Genomic DNA, 23,674 nt, shown 5'->3' with positions numbered 1-23,674 from the left:
AGACCTAAATATTTGGCGAGCGGCTGCTACTCTCTGGCCATCTACTTGTGAAAGCTGTTCAGATGTAAGAGTACAATAATACACCAGGGATGTAAAAAGTCAGTTAAAAAGGTAACCATGTAACCATTGAAAATCTTAGCAGCTACACGTGCTGTGGCCTGTGCTGTATAAAGCTTAAAGTTTTAGGGTATGTCTACACAGCAAAGTTATTTTGAAATAACAGCCATTATTTTGATATAACTTCACTAGCGTCTACATAGCCAAACCGCTACTTTGAAATTAATTCGAAATAGCGGAGGGCTTGTTTCAAAATTGGTAAACCACATTCCACAAGGAATAAAACCAATTTAACACCAATTTAAAAACTGCTATTTCGAAGTAAGTGCCATGTAGACACTCATTTCAAAATAGGGGGCCTCCAGCCCTTCCCAGGGTGCCCTGGTGGCCACTCTGGCCACAACCAGGAAAACTCCTCTCCTCCCCACCCTCCCCGGAGTCCTTAAAGGGGTAGAGTTTGTTTGGCCACAGTGCCTATGTCAGCTCCAGGCCTGCCAGCCCAGAGCCAGCAGTTGCTGCCCCTGACCCAGTTGCTTCAACATGAATGAGGCAGCCAGTGCCAGCCAGCCCTCCACCGTTCCCCAGGAGCAGTCTGCAAGCTCCCAGGGGCCAGAAAAGGCGAGCGCCTTTCTGGTCCAGTGCAGAGATCATGGATTTGATTGAGGTTTGGGGGGAATCCTCCAACGTCCATGATCTCCACACTAGACGGAGGAACGTGGCTGATAGCATGGCCACCAAAGGCCACATGCGAAGCCAGGACCAGGTGCGCATGTAAATAAAGGAGCTGCAGCAGGCCTATGCCAGGGCCACAGGGGGCAGCTCCCAACCGGGGGTAGACCCAGACCCCTGCCCCTATTTTGATGCCCTGGACTGCATCCTGGGGGGGCTGGATGGTCCATGCCCCCCAGCTGGTCATCGAGGAGGAAGAGAAGGAGGAGGGCGGCCAGGAGCTGCAGGAGCCTAGAGGGAGCATGCCGTGCACCCAGGACGCCCGAGCCATCCCAACGAGCCTGTTGCTGGTGTCATTCAAGGCTGGGGAGACGACATGTGAGTGCCATCACTGTCCCCTTATGCAGTGGGGGGGGGGGGGGGGGGGAGAAGGGAGAGGGAGAGCACAGATCACGCAGCAACTTGTGCATGTGCCATGCCACCCCTGGGCACGTGGCCCCAGCTGGCTGCCACACAGGGGCCTTGGTCTGTTACCCACACACATGTATGTATAAAGGCACGACATGCTCCTGACCCCGGGGTGGGACACTGCATGATGCCTGCCCACCACAAGCCCCCTCTATGCAGAGGCAAGGAACATCTCCACCCACCCCTTCCCCCACCCTGGCACTATGTACAGCACAGGAGCATGGGTGCAGTCCCAGGCCAGCTCCTATTCCTGGGGATAGCAGGACATACTGAACATGGCCTGTGTGCAAGCACATTGGCTCCGATGGTGCGGAGCCCTGCCGTCCTCGCCTTGCAGAGGGGGGCTGGGCTTCACCCACTGTGTCCTCAGGGATAACTGACCACTTCTCTTGTTTCTCCACTGCTACAGCAGCTGTGAGTGTAGAGCACACCACCCCGCCCAGGACATCCTCTTGCACCTGGGCCAGCAGGCTGACCCGGAACCAGGAGGAGTACCAGCAGCAGCACCTGGGGATCCTGCAAAGCCAGCACTGCACCCTGGACTACTGAGTGAATGAAGAGCTGCAGCGGGAGAGCTGGCGGGAGCTCCTTGACCAGGGCCTTGCCATCTCTGACCACCTGCAGACCCTGGCCTCCCCAGCTACAGCTCCTCCTCCCACTCCTGCTCCCCTTCCTGCTTCTTCCTCCCCCCCAGGGACACCGAGGCCCCCACACCTGCAGTGCTGGGAGACATGAGGGCCAGCAAGACCCCCAACCCTGAGCTTCTCCTCCCCCTTCCAGCTCCCTCTTCCCAGGTTTCCCCCTCCCCTTTCCCGCCCTCTTGCCTCCCCTCATTCCCCCCCACCCCAGTTTTGTTCAATAAAGAGGTTTTTTTTGTCAACACACATGTCTTTATTTACATGAGGAAGGGAGGTTAGAGGGGGTCAGTGAAGAGATGTGAGGGTGAAATGAGGCACAAGCCCCCAGTGGGGCACACCAGGGAGACTTTAGTCCTTCTCTGGGTGGAAGCTCTCCTGCAGGGCCTTCCGGATACAGACAGCCCCCCAACAGGCCTCCCAGCTGACAGCTGTATAGGGCTGTGTGTACAGGGCAGCCAAGTGCTTGGCCTCTGCCATCCAACCTGGCAGGAAATCCTCCCCCTTCCTCTCACACAAATTATGCAGCACTCAACACACTACCACCACGTGCAGAATATTCTGCTCGGAGAAGTCCAGGCGGATGAGGAGGCATCTAAAACGGGCCTTCAACCAGCTAGATGCCCCCTCCACCACCATGTGGGCCCTGCCGAGCCTGGCATTAAAGGCCTGTCGGGAAAGGTTGAGGTGTCCCATGTAGGGCTTCATCAGCCAAGGTTGATCAGCCATAGGCTGCATCCCCCACCAGGCACACAGGCATGTCCACATCCCCAACCCTGATGTGGCAGTCAGGGAAGAACGTCCCAGCATGCAGCCTTTGGCACACAGAGGAGTTGTGTGCTTTCCCGGACCAGCCCACATTAATGTCCACGAAGTGGCCCCAGTGTTCTTGCTGCCTGTCTACACTGGCCACGAGTATTTGCGCAAGAACACTGACTTCGTAATGTACAAAATCAGTGGTTCTTGCGCAAATATTCCAACGCTCCCACTCAGGGACAAGCCCTCTTGCACAGGAGGGCTGATGTAGACAGCCATGTTAATTTCTTGCGCAAGAAAGCCCGATGGCAAAATGGCCATCGGAGCTTTCTTGCGCAAGAGAGCATCTATACTGACACGGATGCTTTTACTCAAAAGCACTTGCCAGTATAGACGCTCTCTTGCGCAAATACTTTTAACAGAAAAACTTTTCTGTTAAAAGTATTTGCGCAAAATCATGCCACTCTACACACACCCTTAGTGTTACTTATCACTTTCCATTTGAAGACTATTTTTCGTTGAAAACTTCATCCCCCACTCCCAGGAAGGCTTTGCTACGGGGAGCCAGCCAATACGGCAGGGGTAGGCAAAAGGGCCTTCGAGTGCCAATCCAGCCCGCCTAGGGGTTGATCCAGCCTGCGGAGGTCCCGCTGCTCCCCTGCCCCCAGGCCAATCAGGGTGTAGGGAACGGAGGGAGCATGCGACACTTACAGTCAGCCTATCTTCCCTCTAAGCTGCATGGCTGTGCACTAAAAATTTTAGATCCGCTCACGTCATTTTAAGAGCCGTGCAACAGCACTGGCCCCTCACCTTCCTGCTGGAACGGAAAGTGAATGGTGGTGGCAGCGGCAGCAGCAGCCCGGTGGGTTCCTGACAGCAGGCAGCTGCCTTTTTGTTCCACCTGGAGCCAGGGCACACAAGGTGAGGCTGCCCCAGCTGGAACGGGCCTTGTGCCAGGGCTGCCTGCGGTGCTATTTGTAGTACTGACCTGTGGCAGTAACCAGGGCCATGGTACTAAAAAACCGCACTGTGGGCAGCCCCTGCTCTAGTCCTGGCTCATGGTCCTGCTCAGGAGCAGCTGGGACCAGGGCTGCGGGACCCAGGCACGAGCCCGCCTCTCCCTAGTGAGGCAAAGGGGGGAGCCGGCCACGCGCCTTCCCAACGTAGCGCATGCGTGTGGGGGTAACGCTTCCGCGTGGCGAGCAGCGCGCGGGTGGGTGATTCCACTCACGAGGAGGGGCGAGGCGACTCCGGAAGGTTCCGTGGTGGAAAAACTTGGAACCTTCCAGGCGGGCGAATCCGCCCCCTACCCGCCTCTTCCGCACCGGGGGTGGGGGAAAGCCGGCTGGACGCCAGCCCTCGCGCTGCGAATCCACAGTGCTCGGCGGAAGCCCGCGCGGGAACGGTTGCGGGTGGCCGTTGGGGTCGGCTCGCGCGCTGACCTTCCCCCGCCCCCATCGGACGTCTCCCCGGAAGCCGCTCTGCTCCTGGCCGCGGCCATGAGGCACCTGCCCTATTTCTGCCGCGGGGAGGTGGTGAGGGGCTTCGGCAGAGGCTCCAAGGAGCTGGGCATCCCGACCGGTGAGCGTTGCGTTGGGGTCTCGGTCCCTGAGGAAAGGGGGGGGGGGGAACGCGGGTGCGGGGGGGGTGACCTTGACGTCAGTGACCCCGCCCCTTTCTGACGTAGCCGAGCGGCGAAGATTGCAACACGGCGGCTCCGGCCCGGCTCCGCCACGTGATCGCGGAAGTTCCTGCCGCCGGCCTCCGCGCGTGCGGGGCTCGGGAGCCGCGCAGTTTGCGCTGCCCTTGAGTCTGCCGGTCTCGTGTGCAATGGGCGGGCGAAGCGGGGCCCGGCGGGCAGGGCTTTTGTTAAAACACAGCCCCCAACTCGCTGTGGCGGCAGGCCAAGGCCGTAGTGCCCCCGCTAAGGCTAAGTCCCCCCCCCCCCCCAGGATGGGGTTGCAGGTGGACCCGCAAACTGCCTCGTTTAGAGAGAGCTTATGTGTGAAAAAGAACATCTGCTGTTTTAGCTTATACTGACACCCTGCGCTAAGTAAGCTCCTTCCCCTTATTCTGCTATAGCTGTGCCTAGCGTAGGGCTTTTACTGGTATAGAAATGTTGCCTACTCTCATTAACCCCTCCCCCAACCGGCAATGACTATCCTGGCAGAAGCTGTAGTGTAGAGGTGGCCTGAGTAACACATGAATTCACTATATAGCACCCCCTTTTCTGAACTTGTGGTGAACATGGTTTCTTCCTGGTTTGTTGACTCATACATTACTGCAGTGAGGGGGTAACATAGGCTAGTGAGTAGACCACATGAGTGGCCCTACTTCATCTCGGAGAGCCACAAGATTGTCAAAACCAAGACAGTTTCCCGGAATAGGGTAGTTTTTGCTAACTGCACTTGCGTCCCCACAGGTTGAACTTCTCTAGTCTGGCACTCTATGACCAGGGCTACGTCTACACTGGCCCCTTTTCCGGAAGGGGCATGTAAATTTCACTAGTCGTCGTAGGGAAATCCGTGGGGGATTTAAATATCCCCCGCGGCATTTAAATAAAAATGTCCGCCGCTTTTTTCCGGCTTTTAAAAAAGCCGGAAAAGAGCGTCTAGACTGGCCCCGATCCTCCGGAAAAAGTGCCCTTTTCCGAAGGCTCTTATTCTTATTCTTTGAAGTATTCGTGGTCTGGCATGATTTAAGTTTGTTTACTGCCACTAGGCCTGACTCTCTGTGTTCTATGCTGTTATTTAGCTGTAATGTACTCCTAAATGTCTTCTAAGAGCCCAGTGGAAATTGTTGGTAATGCCACCCCTTTTCCGTCCCTGTGGTTTGGCAAATTCTCTGGTTTTGCACTGATCAGGTCCTGAGAGTGCCGGACTAGAAAGGTTCAACCTATAGAATAGTGGTCTCCAAACTTTTACACCCAAGATCACATTTGAAATGACAAACCGAGCCAAGATCTACCACCCCGCTCCTTCCTTGAAGCCCCCCCCATTCTCCTCCTCTCCATCACTTGCTATCCCCAATCCTTATATTGCTGCTTTAAAAAAAAATTTTCTTCTGTAGGAAGAGGTTTTTCCAACATTTGGCCTATCTAGACTGGACCAAATGTCAGAAAAAAAAAAACCCTTCTTTTGGAAGCCACCTTATTCCTTGTGGAAAGAGGAATATAGGGGTGACCGAAGGAGCCTGTTTGCTCTTCCACTAAAAAAGCGGAAGAACAAACGCAACTCTGGATGCAGAAGAGTTTTTTTGGGATATCTCCAGAATCCTGAAAAACTCCTGCAGTCTAGCTGGACTCTTGCTGCATTGAGACAGGGTAGGCTCTGTGGTGGGAATAAGGGATTTGGGTGTGGGAAGGGGTGAAAGATGCAAGCTCTGGGAGGAAATCTGGATGCAGGAGGAGGTGGAGAAGGGGGCACTGGCTCAGGGAGGGGGCTCCAGGCTGGGCAGAGTTGGGATACTAAGCAAGCCACAGGCTTGTGGATGTGAGGGTGCAGGAATTTGGGTTGGGGTATGTGAGGGGCTCAGGGCAGGGAGTTCCAGTGTTTGAAAGGCTCAGATCTAGGGGCTGGGGAAGGAGGAATGCAGGAGTGGTTGTGGCCAGATGGGGGCTTGGCCCCAATTGCGGGTTTGTTGGCCAGGCGTCATTTTTAATAAAATACTATGTTAAACACAAAGGCTACATCTAGACTAGCATGATTTTCTGGAAATGCTTGTAATGGAAAAGTTAAATCTTAGCTGTCTACACTGGCCCTTTTGCGCAAAAGGGACTTTTGCCTGAACGGGAGCAGCATAGTATTTCTGCAAAAAGCACTGATTTTTTACAGTAGAAAGTCAGTGCTTTTGTGGAAATTCAAGCGGCCGGTGTAGACAGCTGGCAAGTTTTTCTGGAAAAGTGGCTGATTTTCCAGAAAAACTGGCCAGTCTAGACAGCCAAAAAGTTTCTGCCTTAAGTCGGGGTCACTGACCCATAGAAAAGTCATTCTGGAGCAGGGGACACAGTTCTGGGGAGGGGTGCTAGTGGGTTCTGGGGCAGGGGGCAGGGAACAGGGTGCCAGTGGGGGTAGGGGAGAGGGGGCAGGGTGCCAGGACAGGTTTCTGCAGCAGGGGACAGGGTGCTGGGGGGGGACAGGTTTCTGCAGAAGGGAGCAGGGGGACAGGTTTCTGTAGTGGGGAAGACAGGGGGACAGGTTTCTGCAGTAGGAGATAGGGTATGGTCCTCCAAAATAACAGCGGGCACTGACCCCCCATTGATAACAATGTACAGTAAAACTCCGATGGTCCGGCACTCCTGATGGTCCGGCACCATCAGGAACCCGGAAGTGCTCCGGGCAGCCACACCATTGGAGCTGCTCTGCCCCCAGCTTCCCCGATTCAGCCGCTGCTAAAACTGACCGGGTGCAGAGCAGCTGGGGTGCTGCTGGGTAGGTCCCGTAGCACTTCCCCTCGGGGCTGCGGGACCAACCTGGCAGCACTCCAGCTGTCCCCGATTCAGCCGCTGCTGATATTGATCAGCGGCTGACTCCAGGAAGCCCAAGGCAGAGCTGCTCTGCCCTGGCTTCCTGGAATCAGCCCCTGATCAGTTTCAGCAGCAGCTGACTTGGGTACACCTGGGACAGAGCAGCTGGGGTGCTGCCAGGTTGGTCACCGCCGCAGCGCCGAGGTGCGGCGCTGCGGGGACCAACCCGGCAGTGCCCCAGCTGCTCTGTCCCAGGCGTCCTGATTCAGCTGTTGTTGAAACTGATCAGGGGCTGACTCCAGAAAGCCCGGGGCAGAGCAGCTCTGCCTCTGGCTTCCCGGAGTCAGCCGCTGATCAGTATCAGCAGCGGCTGACTTGGGGACACCTAGGGTAGAGCAGCTGTGGTTCTGCCGGGTTGGTCCAGTAGCGCCGCTCCTTGGTGCTGCGGGGACCAACCCGGCAGCCCCCCAGCTGCTCTGTCCCAGGCATCCTGAAACTGCTGAAACTGACTAGCGGCTGACTCCAGGAAGCCCGGGGCAGAGCAGCTCTGCCTCGGGCTTCCTGGACTCAGCCGCTGATCAGTATCAGCAGCGGCTGACTTGGGGACACCTGTGGCATTCCCCCACCCCACCGCAGACCCCTCATAGCCCCCCCTTCCGATAGTCTGGCATATTTGATAATCTGGCACCCCCTGGGTCCTAAAGGTGCCGGATTATCAGAAGTTTACTGTAATTGGGAAAGAGTAAGATCCATGTTTTGCCCAGAAAGTAAATGCCAAGTCTCCTTAGCACCTTTCCATACTTCTGTCAGTTTTCACGAACCTCTCTCTGTGACTCACTGAAAAAACTAGGGAGCAGTACCTTCACAGATGACATTTTTTTCTTACTTTTTTTGCAACCAAAGCACAGGCATAGGTTTGACATCAGTGTCTCCAGCGCAGTTTGGGAATAGCATTCTTTGAAAGCATGGTATTTATTTCAGGCAGATTTCTAATGCCCACCACCCATTGGTAAATTACAATGTTAATAGCCTCATAAACCTTTGCTACTGAAAACCTGACAGATGGCTTACCAACATTGAACTGCTTTGTAATTATCTTTAGCAGTCTGGGGTTGAGAGCTTCCAGAGGAAGCGCCTCCGCTAAATGTGTCAGGCTACTTCTGCATAGAAGGCTAGGAAGATGAGTTCTCCCATCATATATCACAAACCAGTTCGTAGAGCGGTTCCCATTGGTGAGATGCTAAGAACCCTGGGATATGGTGCTAGAAAGCCTAACATTATACAGAGGTAGCTGCTGTGCGGTATACAGGTTATGGCGTATGTGAAACTATGCAATGGGGGCTCTGAGGCAGGCTTTACTAATGCAGAAACTCATACATAGCCTAAATGAGTATTTGCACCTCTTTAAGAGTTCTGCAGGTATGGATAAGTTGAAGAGAATAGAAGGATTGTTTGTAGAGTTCAGAGAACATTCCTTAGAAGTAGCTTGGGTGACTTGTTTCGTAAGCAGAGTCCTGAGACCTAGCAACAGCATTATGTCATCTGAGGTTTTTTTTTAACTATAGCTATTGTATTTAAAAGGTAATATACACTTAAACCACTGTTAGGTAACTGTGGTCTTAACTTCACCTTCATGATTATTTTGTGTGTGTGAGAGACTTTCATTGTAGCTGTACCATGACCTCATCGCTTTTTGGTTCTTGTTTGTAGTGCAGATGTGACTTTGGCCAAGTTCCCTAATAGAGTTAAAACATTGCTATTCAGCCTGGTTGATTAATGATAGAAATTACCTTAAATACAACAACTTGGAACTAAGTTTTCAGTAGACCTGCTAACTCTGTGATGTTTCAAAGTCCATACGCTAATTGGCTGTGAAAATTTCCCCTCTACTGTTTATACTTGTATTAAGTAGGGATGTTAAAACTAGATTAATCAAGTAATCGAATAGTCGATGGAATTTCCATTGACTATTCAATTAGTCGATAAGGGCGCTTCTGCTTTGAAATGTAGCAAGAGCCCACCCAGCTGTTGTTTCATTTCAAAGGTGGAAGTGCCATGCGGTGTTCCGCTTTTGAGATGTACAAGAGCCCCAGCAGGGGCTCTTGTACATTTCAAAGATTAAAACGCTGCATGGAGCCCCGGGGCCAGTGGGGGAATTGGACTCCATGCGGTGCTTCCGCTTTGAAATATACAAGAGCTCCAGCAGGCTTTCTGATAGAGGCAGCAAGGGAAAGAAGCGACTAAGCAACTAGTCAACTATCCGATAAGCAAAAGCAAAAGCCTAATACAGGTTGAAACTCTGTAAATCGGGAATACGGACCACAGATGTTCCAGAACCAGAGAATCCTGGTGGACAGCTGGCGGCTGGGCTCCCCACAGCTGGGCTGCCAGGCATGACCCAGCTGGGATGCCCAGAAGGACCGGGAGCCTGGCACACGGTAGCAGGGCTTGCCCAGCAGGGCCAGAAACCCAGCACATGGCAGTGGGGGCTGCCTAGCTTAGCAGGGAAGGGTGGCAGTAACCAGCAGGACAGTGGGGTGGGCGGAGAGAGGGAGCCGGCTGGGAGGCCGGGGGCTGGTCCAGGGCTAGGGGGGCCAGATATGACCTCTTCTGGTCTGGTAGAATCCCTCATCCAGGACTGGTCAGGTCCTGACTCCCAAGAGTGCTGGACCAGGGAGGTCCAACCTGTAGAACATTTGGGTCATTAATATCACATGACATATGAGCGGAGCTAAGTTTGTTTTTTTTAATACACTTTGAGATGTTTGATTTACTACAAAGCATTTTATACACTTTTTTTTTTTCAATTTTGCAGCTAACTTTTCTGAGCAAGTAGTCGAAAGCTTTCCATCTGATATCTCTACTGGTATATACTATGGATGGGCCTGTGTTGGGAATGGAGATGTGCATAAAATGGTTTTGAGCATAGGCTGGAACCCGTATTATAAGAACGTAAAGAAATCAGTGGTAAGAATTCTGCTTCATGTGGTATTTTGGCTATAATAAACTATTAGCTTTGCTGCATAAAATGAATGAATGGGATTTATATATTGCATTTACAGTTATAAAAGTGACACTCTCTTATTTTTACATGCTGAGAAAAAACTCTTAGTAGACAGAGTCCATGCAGCCACAGAAGAATGTGGCATTTTCTCTTTTACCTCTTGTATCATCAATTAAATTAGCTAAATTCTGATGTTGATCACAGGTCCCTTGTTTTGCTGCCAATTAAAAAAAAAGGTAAGCTTAAGTAGTAAATTGAGCACATCGATTATAAAATACACGGAAATAGGATTAAATGAGTAAGAGCCTAGTGACATCTGTTAATTTTCAGAACATAATTGCTCTCCAAAATAAAAAGAAACATTAATATGGCTTAATAGATTTTCTCTTCATCATTTGTTTTGTACTTCCATTATGTTCTCTGATCTATAGAGGAATCCATATATGCTATGTTATGGCTCCTTATATAGAATCAGTATAATAAATGAAAAATGAATTCAGAATTATTAAGAACAGAGTCTCATGTCCTCTAACTATACCATCATCTGTATATGATTTTTTTTCTCCTGGATGCTGTCTCTTAAGCCAGAACTAAGGATGTTAAATATTGGTTAATTTACTAGTCAAGTAGTTGAAGGAATTTCCATCGACTAGTTGGTAGGCATTTCTGTGTTCCTCCTTTGAAATGCACAAGAGCCCCAATGGGGGCTCTTGTGCATTTCAAAGTTGGAACTCTGCGTGCAGGCTGAGCCAGCGGGAAGTCCCACTGACTCCGGGCTCCATGCGCTTTGAAATGTACAAGAGTCCCCAGCGGGGGTTCCTATGCATTTCAAAGCGGAAGCGACCGCATGGAACCTAGGGTCAGCGGGGGACTCTTGAGTTCCCCGCTGACCCCGGGCTCTATGCGGTGCTGCCGCTTTGAAATGCTGCACGGAGCCGGGGTCAGCTGGGGTGTCCCCAGCTGATCCCAGGCTCTATGCAACATTTCCGTGGATCCCAGAGTCAGCTGGGGACTCCCAAGCTGACCCCGGGCTCCGTGCGCCATTTCCACAGAACCCGGGTTCAGCTAGGGAGTTCCTAGTTGACTCCGGGCTCCACATGGCGCTGCTGCTTTGAAACGCCGCCACAGCGTTTCAAAGCAGCAGCGCCGCATGGAGCCCTTACTGGGGGAAGCTGATCAAGGCAGCAGAGTGGGAGGGGAGAGCGACTAGTTGACTTGAGTATCCGATAAGCATTGATTAGGACCATTTTCAGTGACATAACTAAATGAGGATTTTGCTTGAGAAATGAAAAGTAGGATTTTGTTCAAATTGTCATGCTTTATAACTGTTTCAGCTAGCTCCTCTTTTAGTTTCATGAGCTGCTATGATTTAAGAGACATTAAAGTTAGTCATGAATACAATTGGCATAATGAGGTATTCTGTATTTTTAAGAGGACTAGAAAATGTTTTATTTCCTTTCTTGATTGTGTTAAGTCATCTCTATGGAAACTAATTCAGATTAGGGATGTGAAATCCCATGTAATCGATTAACCAGTTAAACTTATTGTTTAACCAGTTAAATGGGAAAGAGGGGGCCCTGCCACCTGTCATCGGGCTGGAATGCCCCTCTGCCCCCAGCTGCAGGCAGGGGCTGCTCCAGCCAAGTCAGAACAGCCCCTGCTTGCAAGGTGCCTGAGCCCATAGCAGGTGCCTGCTCCAGCCCCTCTTGTTAACTTTAACCAGTAAGCCTCACCCATTAAGAATGAGGCTGGTTAAACCTTCACATCCATATTCAAATTTAATATGTATTAAAGGTATTCTATGTTTGATAAAAATGACAGATTATATGACTAAATTTGATTTAGAGATTGTTGATCCAGAAATTACACTTAATAGGAATTGTGGTTTTTTATTTTGTTTAAATTATAGATTTATATCTTAAGCGATTCAAAGCCATTTTCTACCCTCAGATACAGCATGTGCAAAACACTCATGCAATAAGTCCTAGACATTTCTCAAGTGTATATGAGATTAGAATGTAGCTCTTTGGACATAGCAGCGTGAAATTAATAGTCGATGCTCTTGTCATACTTACCAAAGGTTAAAAAAATGCTTATTTTACTTTAACAGTTTTCACTCAGGTTTCTTAAATGTGCATAATACATGTTAGGTTACTGAACTTTATTAAGATGTGAGGTAGAGAAAAAACATTTTTTTCCTTTCTGTGTAGTTGATAATAATTTGGGCTTAACTTTCTGATAAACAGAGAAAAGATAATAACTATAGTAACTTTTTTTTTCTTTTTCTGTAGGAAACACACATAATCCACATATTCAAAGAAGATTTTTATGGTGAAATTCTTAGTATAGTCATTGTTGGGTACATTAGACCAGAAAAAAACTTTGATTCCTTAGGTAAGAATCAAGTCTTCCCTAAAAGTTTATTTTGAATTTAAGGTTTTTGAGCCTGACTTTGATGTTTGTGCAGTTCACTCTCAATGGAGATTTGCCTTCTTTCTGTGTTCCTTTTTACTTTGGATAATTAAGTAAATCTACTTTGGAAGTGAATCATTCAAATGATAAATAAAGTTTTCGCTAGCATTGTTAAATTGAATACAACAAAAAGGGCTTTACTGTTCTGTATTTAAAAAAATAATAATTAAGGAATATTGAGAAATATAGAAAACGGATATACCTGCAAGTGACATCATCTTGTACATCTATTTCCTGGTAGAATTATTCTTTTTCTGGGTTATCATGGCAATGTCACTCCCAGAACTTTGAATTCTCTCTGAATCTGAACTTTAGAAGAACAGCTTCTTCACAAAATCTAAATTGGCTATTCAGAAGTGGCAGTCCTCATTCTTTGGTCTGGCTCTTCCATTACAGAACTTGCCAGAGAATCTCTCATGTTATGGGAGTTACAAATCTGATATACCAGCAGATGGTATATACACCAACCCTTTGTGTGACTTGCTTCTTTTAACAAATGGAAAAGCTGCACGTTTGAGTTTTACTCTGTTTCAGAATACTTTGCAGGTAATGGGGACATCTCATTCTGGTATCTTTTCAGTAGGGGCTTTGTACTAATTGTTCTTTGTGTTATTGTTGCTGTATGTCACGGGGTGGACAGTCTGTCCCCCCAGAAGACAGGGCTGGGTGCCTCACTCTGTAGTCTGGCCTCGGCTATTGCCCCTATCGGATGTGAGTTATGGCCCGGTGGCCCGGTTTATACGGCTCTCACTCAGTAAGGCCCAGTGGCCTAGTCTCTCGCAATCCCTGTGAGCGGGGTTGTAAGGCCCCATGGCCAAGTTTATAGCTCCCCCTGTCTGCAGGGCAGTAAGGCCCAGTGGCTAAGTCTGTAGTGCTCCCATCTGCGGGGCAACAAGACCCAGTGTCCGAATCTGTTGACACCCCTGTCTGTGGGGCAGTAAGGCCCAGTGGCCAAGTCTATGTTGCATTACGTTTGTCCCCCCACTGGGGTCAAGGGAGGTGTGGGGATAGGGGGTCCCGGGTCCTCTCTCTTCACCAGGCCCCAGCCCAGGGCCCTGTCAGCGGAAGGCGTATCCCACAACTATCTCAGCAGGGAATCCACCTGAAACACACCAAGCTCACCAGGAGGCCTCCCACTTCCCGCCCTGGGCTACTTTCTATCCCAGCTGCCGGCTGGCTTATTCCCCACCAATGTACTCCTGATTAGTAGCTCTCCCAGTCATCCACTTGTCACTGTGGCAGCTGCATTGGGGGCTGCTACTGTGGCTGCTGCTGCGATGGAGCCAGCGGAGGTGGCTGCTCCTGGGTTCCAGCAGGAGCTCCTTCTCCTCCTGTGGTCATCCCCAACTGAGCCGCTCCTCTGCCTTTTATATTGGGCCTGAAATTGGAGCATGCCCAGCAGGGCTACGGGAGAGAGGCCTTCTCAGCCCAACAGGCCTGGTTAACCCCTGCCCGGCCTGTACGGGGTTGGTACAACATCTGAGGGAGAAGATTTGGTAGTAATTATTCTCAACACCTATTATGGCACCTATTGTGCCAGTTTATGACAATCTGGATGGGTTTACATATAGTAGGATTTATTTTTGTGAACCAGAAGGTATGGGATGGATACAGAAATGATGTGATATTCCTTTGGTTTTGGTCCCTTCTGGCATGGAAATCTGTATTCCTTTTAATGCAGAAATCCTTAGAGGATCCTTGTCATGGTAATTAACTGAAAGAGAATAATGCTACGTTGCTTTTAGATGTGCGTTGTTTTCAGATTAAGGTGAAACATGTACTAAAGAAATGAAACTTAAAAAAAGAAGAAAGGATTTTTTTATTCAGTTTATTTTTAGTACACGTTTGACTCAGACCCAACAAAGAGAAGTAAAGATCTTTGTTAAAGGTTTGTACTCTCACCTGCTCAGTTAAGAGCTGAGACAGCTCTGACCCAACGTCAATGGATCCTCTCAAGAAACTTCTAGAAAAAACAAGACTTTCTTTATTATAAGATTAAAAAAACTAGGAAGAAATCACCTTTATGTATTCTTACTTCATTATAATGAAGAAAGAAGGAAAAGAGCACATTCTCTAAGAATCACAAAGTAGTACCTTTAACATGCATCTAAATGCTTGTAGTTTTAATTTATGTAACCACAAGGGAAAGCTGTCATCTTCCTGCTCCATTGTACATTAAGGATGAATGGATACTTGGTTGGCCAGTCTTTGGAATTAAGCTTGTGACAGTGTAAACGTTTATGCTCGGTCAACATTTTTCTCTTAAACAGGCCATAGCTACACTAGGAAATTATTTTAGAATTACTAAATTTGACTTAAGAACTCCTTATTTAACAAATTTGAACTTGCATGTCCTCACTACTAGGAAGCATCGAAATTAGTCCGAGGCAGGCTCCATTAATGTGGACTTAATACGTCAGACTCAGAGCCTCAGAAAGCACTCTGGGAAGGTGTGGGAAGCTTCCTGGAGGCCAATTCATTAGAATTAGTGGCACCAGAGCGTCCACACTAATATTATTTCAGACTTACAAATTCAGAATTAGCATTATTCCCGATGAAAAGCAGGAGTACAGAGTTCGCATTCCGCAGCCTGTTCCTCTGAACTATCAAGCTTGATAGCGTGGATGTACTGCTTACTAATTCAAACTTGGAGGGGTTATTTAGGACTAAGGTCCTAGTGTAGACTAGGGCCCAATGGGAATCTTTGACTTTTGGAGGAAAGTAACTTTCTTGCCTATGATTGGTATAGTAAAGCCGTAGAGAACTGCTCCTTGAAACATATTTCCTAGCCTTTGTAAGTAATAGGCCAGAAAATGCCCCCTTTAAAAAAACTATTTCATCTCAGTATTTTATTAATATATAATTTTAAATGGTTTTGTAATTGTGCATATTCTTTTATTATTGAACAAATCAGATGATACTTTCTATTAGCTTACTGGTAAATGCAGTAGCAATACTGGATGCCCACTTAATAGAATTTATATGTCCCCCCTGTTTTGATTAGAAATTGGATGAGGCAATACAGGCAGTGCCCGAGTTACGTACAAGATAGGGACCATAGGTTTGTTCTTAAGTTGAATTTGTATGTAAGTCAGAACTGGCGTCCAGATTCAGCCGCTGTTGAAACTGACCAGCAGCAGCTGAATTGGACACGCCTGGGGCAGAGCAGCTGGGATGCTGCTGGGTTGGTCCCGCAGTGCCGCTCCTCGGCACTGCGGGGACCAACCCAGCAGCACCCCAGCTGCTCTGCCTCAGGTGTCCAGATTCAGCCGCTGTTGAAACTGATCAGTGGCTGATTCCAGGAAGCCCGGGGCAGAGCAGCTCTGCCTCGGGCTTCCTGTAGTCAGCTGCTGGTCAGTTTCAGCAGCGGCTGACTTGGGGACACCTGGGGTAGAGCAGCTGGGGCGCTGCTGGGTTGGTCCAGTAGCGCCGCACCTCGGCGCTGTGGGACCAACCCAGCAGTCCCCCAGCTGCTCTACCCCAGGCATCGGCGAGAAAAGCCTGGTCTGCTGGGGGGGGGGGGGGTGGCGCACTAGCTGTGCGGGCCCTCCCCCCCCCCCCCCCAGCAGACTAGGGAGATGCGGAGCGGCTTTTCTCGCCACGGAGGACATGGGTGGCGGGACCGCGGTGCGTCTCGGCGGTCCCGCCGCCCGCGTCCTCCGCGGCGAGAAAAGCCGCTCTGCGTCTTCCTGGTCTGCTGGGGGGAGGCGCCCCCCCGTGCCGCCGGAGGCGGCGACAGTGGGGGAGGCACCCCGCACTAGCGGGCCCCACCCTCCCCTCGTTCATAAATAGGGGTCCGACTTAAGTTGGACTGATGTAACCCGGGGACTGCCTGTATAAAATTACTTCATAGAAGACAAAGTTTTGTGTTTAATGCAGTGGTTTTCAAACTTTTTGTATTAGTTACCCCTTTCACACAGCAAGGCTGAGTGGGACTCCTTTTTATGAATAAATAATGGAAGGGTTAATTTAATTAAATGGAGACTGAGAGTTCAGTTCCATGGAGCTGACAGCTTGTGACACCATGTAATCACCTTGCAACTCTTGAGACTTGTGACACCCAGTTTAAGAACCCTTCTGTTAATGGAAGCAAAAGTACATCCTGTTTTTGGTAAACTTAGTCTAATTCATGATAGAAATGTAGCCGTGTTAGTCTGGTGTAGCTGAAACAAAATGCAGGACTATGTAGCACTTTAAAGACTAACAAGATGGTTTATTAGATGATGAGCTTTTGTGGGCCAGACCCCCTTCCTCAGATCAAATAGTGGAAGAAAATAGTCACAACCATATATACCAGAGGATACAATTTAAAAAAATGAACACATATGAAAAGGACAAATCACATTTCAGAACAGAATCCTCTGAACTGGCATTCATGCTAAAATTCGACACTCTCCTCAGGGGGCTGAACAAAGACCCCAACTACCTTACCCATTACCAAGATAGCTTCCCCAATTATCACCTCTAATACCATTAACTCACAGACATCTACCCTTCCCCACCTCTAATATCATTAACTCACAGGCATTCACCTTCCTTCCCCCCCCCCCCCCCCGCATCCCCCTTTTGTTCTGAAATGTGATTTGTCCTTTTCATATGTGTTCATTTTTTAAAATTGTATCCTTTGGTATATATGGTTGTGACTATTTTCTTCCACTATTTGATCTGAGGAAATGGGTCTGGCCCACGAAAGCTCATCATCTAATAAACCATCTTGTTAGTCTTTAAAGTGCTACATAGTCCTGCATTTTGTTTAGGCTAATTCTACACTGACACTTTACAGCCCTGTAACTTTCTGGCTCGGGGTATGAAACCTTCCTCCCTTCCAAGTGCAGCAAGTTGCAGCACTATAAAGCCCCTCGAGGAGGTGATTTACATACAGCGCTGGGAGAGCTCTCTCCCAGATCTCATGCCATGGCCACACTTTCATGATTATCTCTTAGCAACACAATTTAAATCATTCTGTAGAACTGTTATTTACTGTTTTACAAATACCTTGTATTAGTAGAACTATGAGAGTTGAGGGAAAATGCCTGTCAGCTGTATTTGTATATCTCTGTTTTCTGTTTTTTATAAATCAGCACTTACCTCACCTCTCTGAAGTGTGAAGGGTGCACACTGAAGGGAGGAAGAAGCTAAAACTGACAGGTGATTTCTTGAGAGATGGAGGGTCTGAATACCTTTCATTCACTTGAAATTGGCAAGATTTCAAGTTGTCATTTCAAACTATTAGTGGTTTCTTAAAATAACCATCTGTGCTTGTTAATGTTAATATATTATTTTGTTAGCTTAGTGCCGCTAATTTCACATCTACAGTAAGACATGGTTTTTAAAAAAATCTGTGCTGAATTCAGTATACTAAACTAATGAAATATGCAGTAAGTGTATACTTTCCTGTTTCAATTTAGAAAAATGAATTTCTTTCAAAGAGTAGGTTGCTAACTAAGAAATGATGAATGAGTATCACTAGAGCTGGTCAGAAAATCTTACGTGGAACCATTTTTCATTTGACTATGCATTTCCACTGAAAATAAAACATTTTACGAAATTGTGTTAATTTTGTGGAAATTTTATTAGGGGGAAAAATTAAAGACTTTCAACCATTCTGAAATGTCCCTGTTCCAACAGTTTTTGTTTCAGTACTTTTCCAGGGTGTGTGTGTGTGTGTGTGTGTGTGTGTGTTACATTAGAATAAAGCAGTCAAAATCAAAATGTTTTGATCTGACAGAGAACTTTTTGCTGGACTCTTTCATAGAAAATTCTGAAAAATTTGGGTTTTTTGAATAGTAACAAGGCCGAACATCAAAATCCTTTGTGATTTGGGATTTCAATCCTCTGCAGAGCTCTAAAACGTACATTGTCTCTGAACCTGAGTTGTGATCACTGTTTTAAATCTGTTTCTGTGGGTCTCATGCACTCTCTCAGTATTGACTGGTCCAGTATTTGTAATAAATTTCTAAAAATATTAAATGTTAGCTTTCCTTTTGCAGATGCACTTATTTCAGCAATTCAAGACGACATTGAAGAGGCTAAGAGAAAACTAGATTTACCAGAACACCTGAAACTCAAAGAAGACAACTTTTTCCACATGCCGGAAAGCAAACTAGTTAATGGCCATTAAACAAGGTCATCTGTACACTTATTTTTATTGTACTTTTGTCTTTGTTCTGCTCTCATTAGTATTCAGCTGTTGTATCTGGTTAGTTAAGTGAAATCTGTGTGTGAACAAAATACTGTAAAACAGTACAGCTATGTTCGGCTTTTTTGCTTGAATGAATGTATTAATGTTGGGTTCTTCTAAAAAACCCAACATTGATTCAGTATGTTGAAAATTTTTCACAGGTCTAATGACCTGCAACACAAAACCAAAGCTACTAGTATCTTTTTGTCCTTTAATGGTGTGTACATATTCGCTACAAACAAATGACATATGAAGGCATTTGTTTGTCATTAGATTAGAGTGGACAGTTATTCCTGTTTTCTAATTATTTTTACACTTATATCTGGTCTTCAGTCTCTTAATTTACACAATACCAACAGTGACCATTCTACAAGTTTGTCTGTGATGCAGAAAATATCTGTAGCAAGAATAACATATTATAGCATCTATATTTTTTATATATTTTAGTAGGCATATTTTACACTTGAAACTGGCATTTTAATTGAAATTATTTATTATAATTTTATTTGAAGAAATTATCACTGGAGTAAAATAATTGCACTGTCTTCCATTTTAATGACATAGCTCCTATTTTGATGGTTACCTGAACCCTAAAATGGATGTTTTAGTTTATTTAAAAAACACACACACACATCCCATCATGACAAATTATGGGCTGATTATTTTCATTTTGGAATAACATTAAACAACACTAGATCTAGGTTACTAAATTTAACTCTGTGTAATTCTGGAATTGTAAAGGTGATTGAAAACTATCCTTAGTTCAAAAAATCCTCAAATGATGCAGTCAGTATAACAAGACCTGTGGCTTTATAGCCCCTAGAATGGGAGAGGGAACGCAGACTAGCTAAGTAGCTATTGACAGCTGCTTCAGTGATGTTTGAGGGACTGTTACAGCAACAGAGGCTTCTCTTTAAGTTATGTTATGGACAAAACCAACCCCAGTTGACTTGAAGACTGGATAAGTGAAGCCATTTTTATGCCCTACACGTTCCTTCTTGAGTCCAACTTCAAGCAGATTCTATAAACATGGGGCTCCATGTTCCTAATCTGTGGTTCCAAATCATTTCTTTTCTTACAAGTATGTGCTTTTGACCCTTCTTTCTGGATTGTAAAGCTGGGGCTTCTTCGCTCCTGATCCTGGGCAGTTCCTTGGGTGTAGAACAAGGGTGGGCAAAATATGGCCCACCAAACATTTGGATCTGGCCCACTGAGGCACAACAGGATCCTTGGGCAGGCTCCCTGCCAGCTACAGCCCCACATACCACTTAAAGCATCTTGGTTCTAGGGCTAGTGTGCGAGTCTTCTCCCTTGGGCAGAGAAGAGTTTCAGCACTCTGCCCCTGCCTCCAGCACCATTTTTGCAGCTTCCCATTAGCCAGAAACCAACTGATGGAAGCGTAAAGGGCAGTGCTTACAGGCTGGAAGCCACCTACGTTAAGCCAAAGCCTACACCTGAGCACCTCACTCCCTCTATTGCCCAACACCTTGGCCCGGGTCACAACCTCTTCCTGCACCCAATTCCTGTGCACCTCTGGCCCAGCTCAGAACCCACACCCCAATCCCAGCGCAGAGCTCCTTCCTGTATGCAAACTCGGTCCCAAACTCCATATCCACTACATTAATATAATAGAAAATTGTGGCCCCTGCCCACATACCAAATTCTCGGAGTGCCCCTCCTTGAAAATTATTACCCGCCGGCCTGGAATGATGCTTCATATAAGCTAGTGTGTTGGGGACCTGCAAGATCTAACTGTCATCCAGCACTGTCTTGTATCCTGAATCTTTGCAGTGCTATAAAACTGATACCCCTAAGATGCCATTCATTTCAGAGCTTATACAGTCCTCAGAAGTCAGACTTAGAGCTGTCTTCCTCAGTTTCTAGGTTCACTTTATGCTACTCTGGCTCTCTCACAAAATGTAAAGAGACCAGAGCAGTTAGCGGCTTTTGTCATGAGAATCAAGTTCAAGTATTTGATTTGCATATCACCAATTAGAGATCTTGCAACAGAAACTTAATGGGCATGTTAATATGAATGAGAAAAAAAAATCTAAATCAGTTGAGGAGGAAGGAATGATTACATAACCACTTTTCAGAGTAAATTGCACTGAAAAGCTGATACTGATATCTTTTCAGAGTGCACATTAAATATTTTTGTCATACCTGCTTCCAGAGAAGTTTCACAATTTCTCATTTGTCTGTTGTTCAAACTTGGGGGAAAACTTATCCTATGTAGTTGAAAATGTTGTTTTAAAAGAATGGTTAATATGAGTGACATTTTACTATATGACTCAGTGTAAACTGTCTTTTTTACACTCTGCACAATAATCCAGACCACTCAGTCAGAAGGTAGGGTGACTGATAAAAACTTTAATTGAGATGAAGGAATGATTTTCTTCTTGCATAAAGATATCCAGTTAATTCTGGTATTTCACAGTTCCCCCTCCCACCTCCTTTTCTCGTTGGGGGAAACAAAGTAGCAGTTATACTATTAAGAAAATGAAGGGTTGTATTGAAAAAATAAATCTGTTAAATATAGAGTTTTGAAACTGAACAATTGTGGCATTTATAAACTTTTTGCCAATCATTTTGTGTCAATTGAAGAATTGCTTACCATTTTAGGAAATTAAGGTGCCTTAAGACATTTGAGTACAATTGTTCGTAATGTCCAAGGATCATTTCATAACGTATAACCATTGCACTGAGAAGGGAGAATTCGAACTGCCAATCATGTAAGACAACTAAAGTTAGACAGAAGTATAGTTACAGTGAGCTGGTTTATATAGAGTAATATATAGGAGCATAAATGTCTCAAGTATCTGCACTTGTGTGTTATATACTTGCTGGGTCAGTTATTTAAGTTTTGATACAACTTAGTACAACAGAAGATTTATGAACAGTTATTTTTGTACTGTATACTAATGTCAAAGTACAAATCTTACATTAGCTTATTCTGTTAAAATATCTGGACTAACTGTAAAAAAAAAAAAGGAACTGTATCAATGTAAGTTATATTCCTGTTAGTCACATGTCTTTCAGGTGAAACAAGTTTTGGTATAAAGGGTATTTCTTACATATTAGTTGGCGTGTTCTGAAAACACTGTCAACTGTTCACTATTTATGCTGCTTGTTTACTTGCCTTTCTTTCAGTTTCTACAATGAAAACATTCTTTGTTTGAGGATATAGCTTTTTAAAAATGTTTTTGTTAGAACATGAAGAACCACGGAAATACTTTTTCACAGTTTACAGTTTGGGTGAAATCTGAGTTACTATCCTTTTGAAATCTACTGTTGTCTTTGACTAAATTTGTCTAGTCTGGGGACCAGTCAGTACACATTTTTTTTTTCCAAAAGAAAAAACTGCACTGTAGCTTTTAAGAAAGGTTAAATGGGTTTTGTTAGCTCAGTAGGAATGTGTACATTTTTCAGCAAATGATGAACACTTCAAATAAAGTGCAATAACGTTTCTTGATTCTTTATGATTTTAATAACTAACAATTGCTTTAGTTAACATTCAACTTTGTGAGCCACTGATAGCTAGTAATTTCTAGTATGGGTTGCCTGTCTGTTTCAACTAAGTCAAAGTTGGGTTACTTCAGTTGACTCCTTTGCAGACAGGAGATTCCACTCTTTTCTGTCAACTGCCCTACCTGTTTTTCCTGTTGAGGGCAATGAGATTGTACAAAAGGAAGAGAAATCCAGTCCACAGTGCTTAAAAGTAAAGTTGTATGTTGGTGGCTAGTATAGCTGCCATGTTAACTGAAGATCTATTTATGAGTTTTGGAATCATGTACCAAAGGTTTATTAAAATTGCATGCTGTTTTGTGAGCATCACTGCACACTTAATATGTGTAGTCACTTTTTATTAGCTGAGTCTTCCTACTATCTGGATAATTATATAACCTCACCTGCCCATCCTTATTTGTCATAAAGTCTTGAATCTGTTTTACTCACATATTTCTACTGTCCAGGATGTATGGCCATATGGTGTAACTAACACTGTATTCACCTGTAGCTAATATTACTTCCTGGGTAGTATTTCCACAAGAACAGATTATTTTAAGGAAAACCTAGTAAAAATTCACCTGGTTAAATCTTTTAATCTTTTCTACATTGATATACATCAAAGTTAATTTTTTTTGTTTGCTTTTTAAAAGGGCTACAACAAGAGCTCTTTCACTGGCAAAAATTGAATAATGGATGGCTTAATCACAACTTTTGTTAGTTGTTAAATAACATCAATAGTGCTATTTTTTAAAAACCATTACCTACTACAATAGTGCCCTAATACTTCTTCTAGGGCATATAGGTGCTATTCTGTATCTAGCCCTTTTAAAATCAGAGACTTATTTGCTTTCAGTGGGCATATCTACACAACAGGGCTTAACTCAAAATAAGCTACGCAAATTGAGCTATGTCAATTGCGTAGCTTATTTTGAAATAGCTTATTTCGAGTTTTGGTGCTGACTACATAGCACTTATTTTGAAACAGAGCACTCTTCCTCTGACTTCCCATACTCTTCATAAAATGAGGATTGTAGAAGTTGGAGTAAGAAGTCTTCCAGCTTGATAGTATTTCGAGATTTGTTGAAATAACTGCTGCCTGTGTGGACATGGACTATGTTATTTTGAAATAATGCTAGTTATTTTGAAATAATGTTGCTGTGTAGCTATAGCCAGTGATGCCTTTCAGCATTGGCCTTATTTACCATCTAGTCTTGATGGCACTTGAGACAGGAAGCAGTCTGCTCGGGACTCTCCATACATAGGCACCTGATAAGTTGTTCATCCATAGTCTTATGTTGGGTTGCTCGTGATCCCACAGAGTAGCTGTGGGAAAAGGAAGGGAGGATGGGGGAAGAGAAGACAAACTCATAAAGGCCACTTTAGGGAAGAGGGCAATGATTACACTTTCTTCTGGGAAGGAAAAACCAGCGAGTGCCAGGCAAATATATGGTGTTAGCTTT

General features: G+C 45.9%; 1 protein-coding gene across 1 annotated transcript; it reads left to right on the top strand.

The window, feature by feature from the left end:
* Window positions 1–3,951: 3,951 nt before the first annotated feature.
* RFK (riboflavin kinase) lies at window positions 3,952–22,174 on the top strand. The gene is made up of 4 exons (XM_075931732.1): window positions 3,952–4,166; window positions 9,866–10,017; window positions 12,346–12,448; window positions 18,517–22,174. The coding sequence occupies exons 1-4, from the start codon at window positions 4,085–4,087 to the stop codon at window positions 18,645–18,647; spliced, it is 468 nt and encodes a 155-aa protein (XP_075787847.1). The 5' UTR covers window positions 3,952–4,084; the 3' UTR covers window positions 18,648–22,174.
* The last annotated feature ends 1,500 nt before the right edge of the window (window positions 22,175–23,674 follow it).

Source organism: Pelodiscus sinensis, chromosome 6 (assembly GCF_049634645.1).
Source record: "Pelodiscus sinensis isolate JC-2024 chromosome 6, ASM4963464v1, whole genome shotgun sequence".
NCBI lineage: Eukaryota > Metazoa > Chordata > Testudines > Trionychidae > Pelodiscus > Pelodiscus sinensis.
This window is presented reverse-complemented; position numbering and strand designations above follow the sequence as displayed.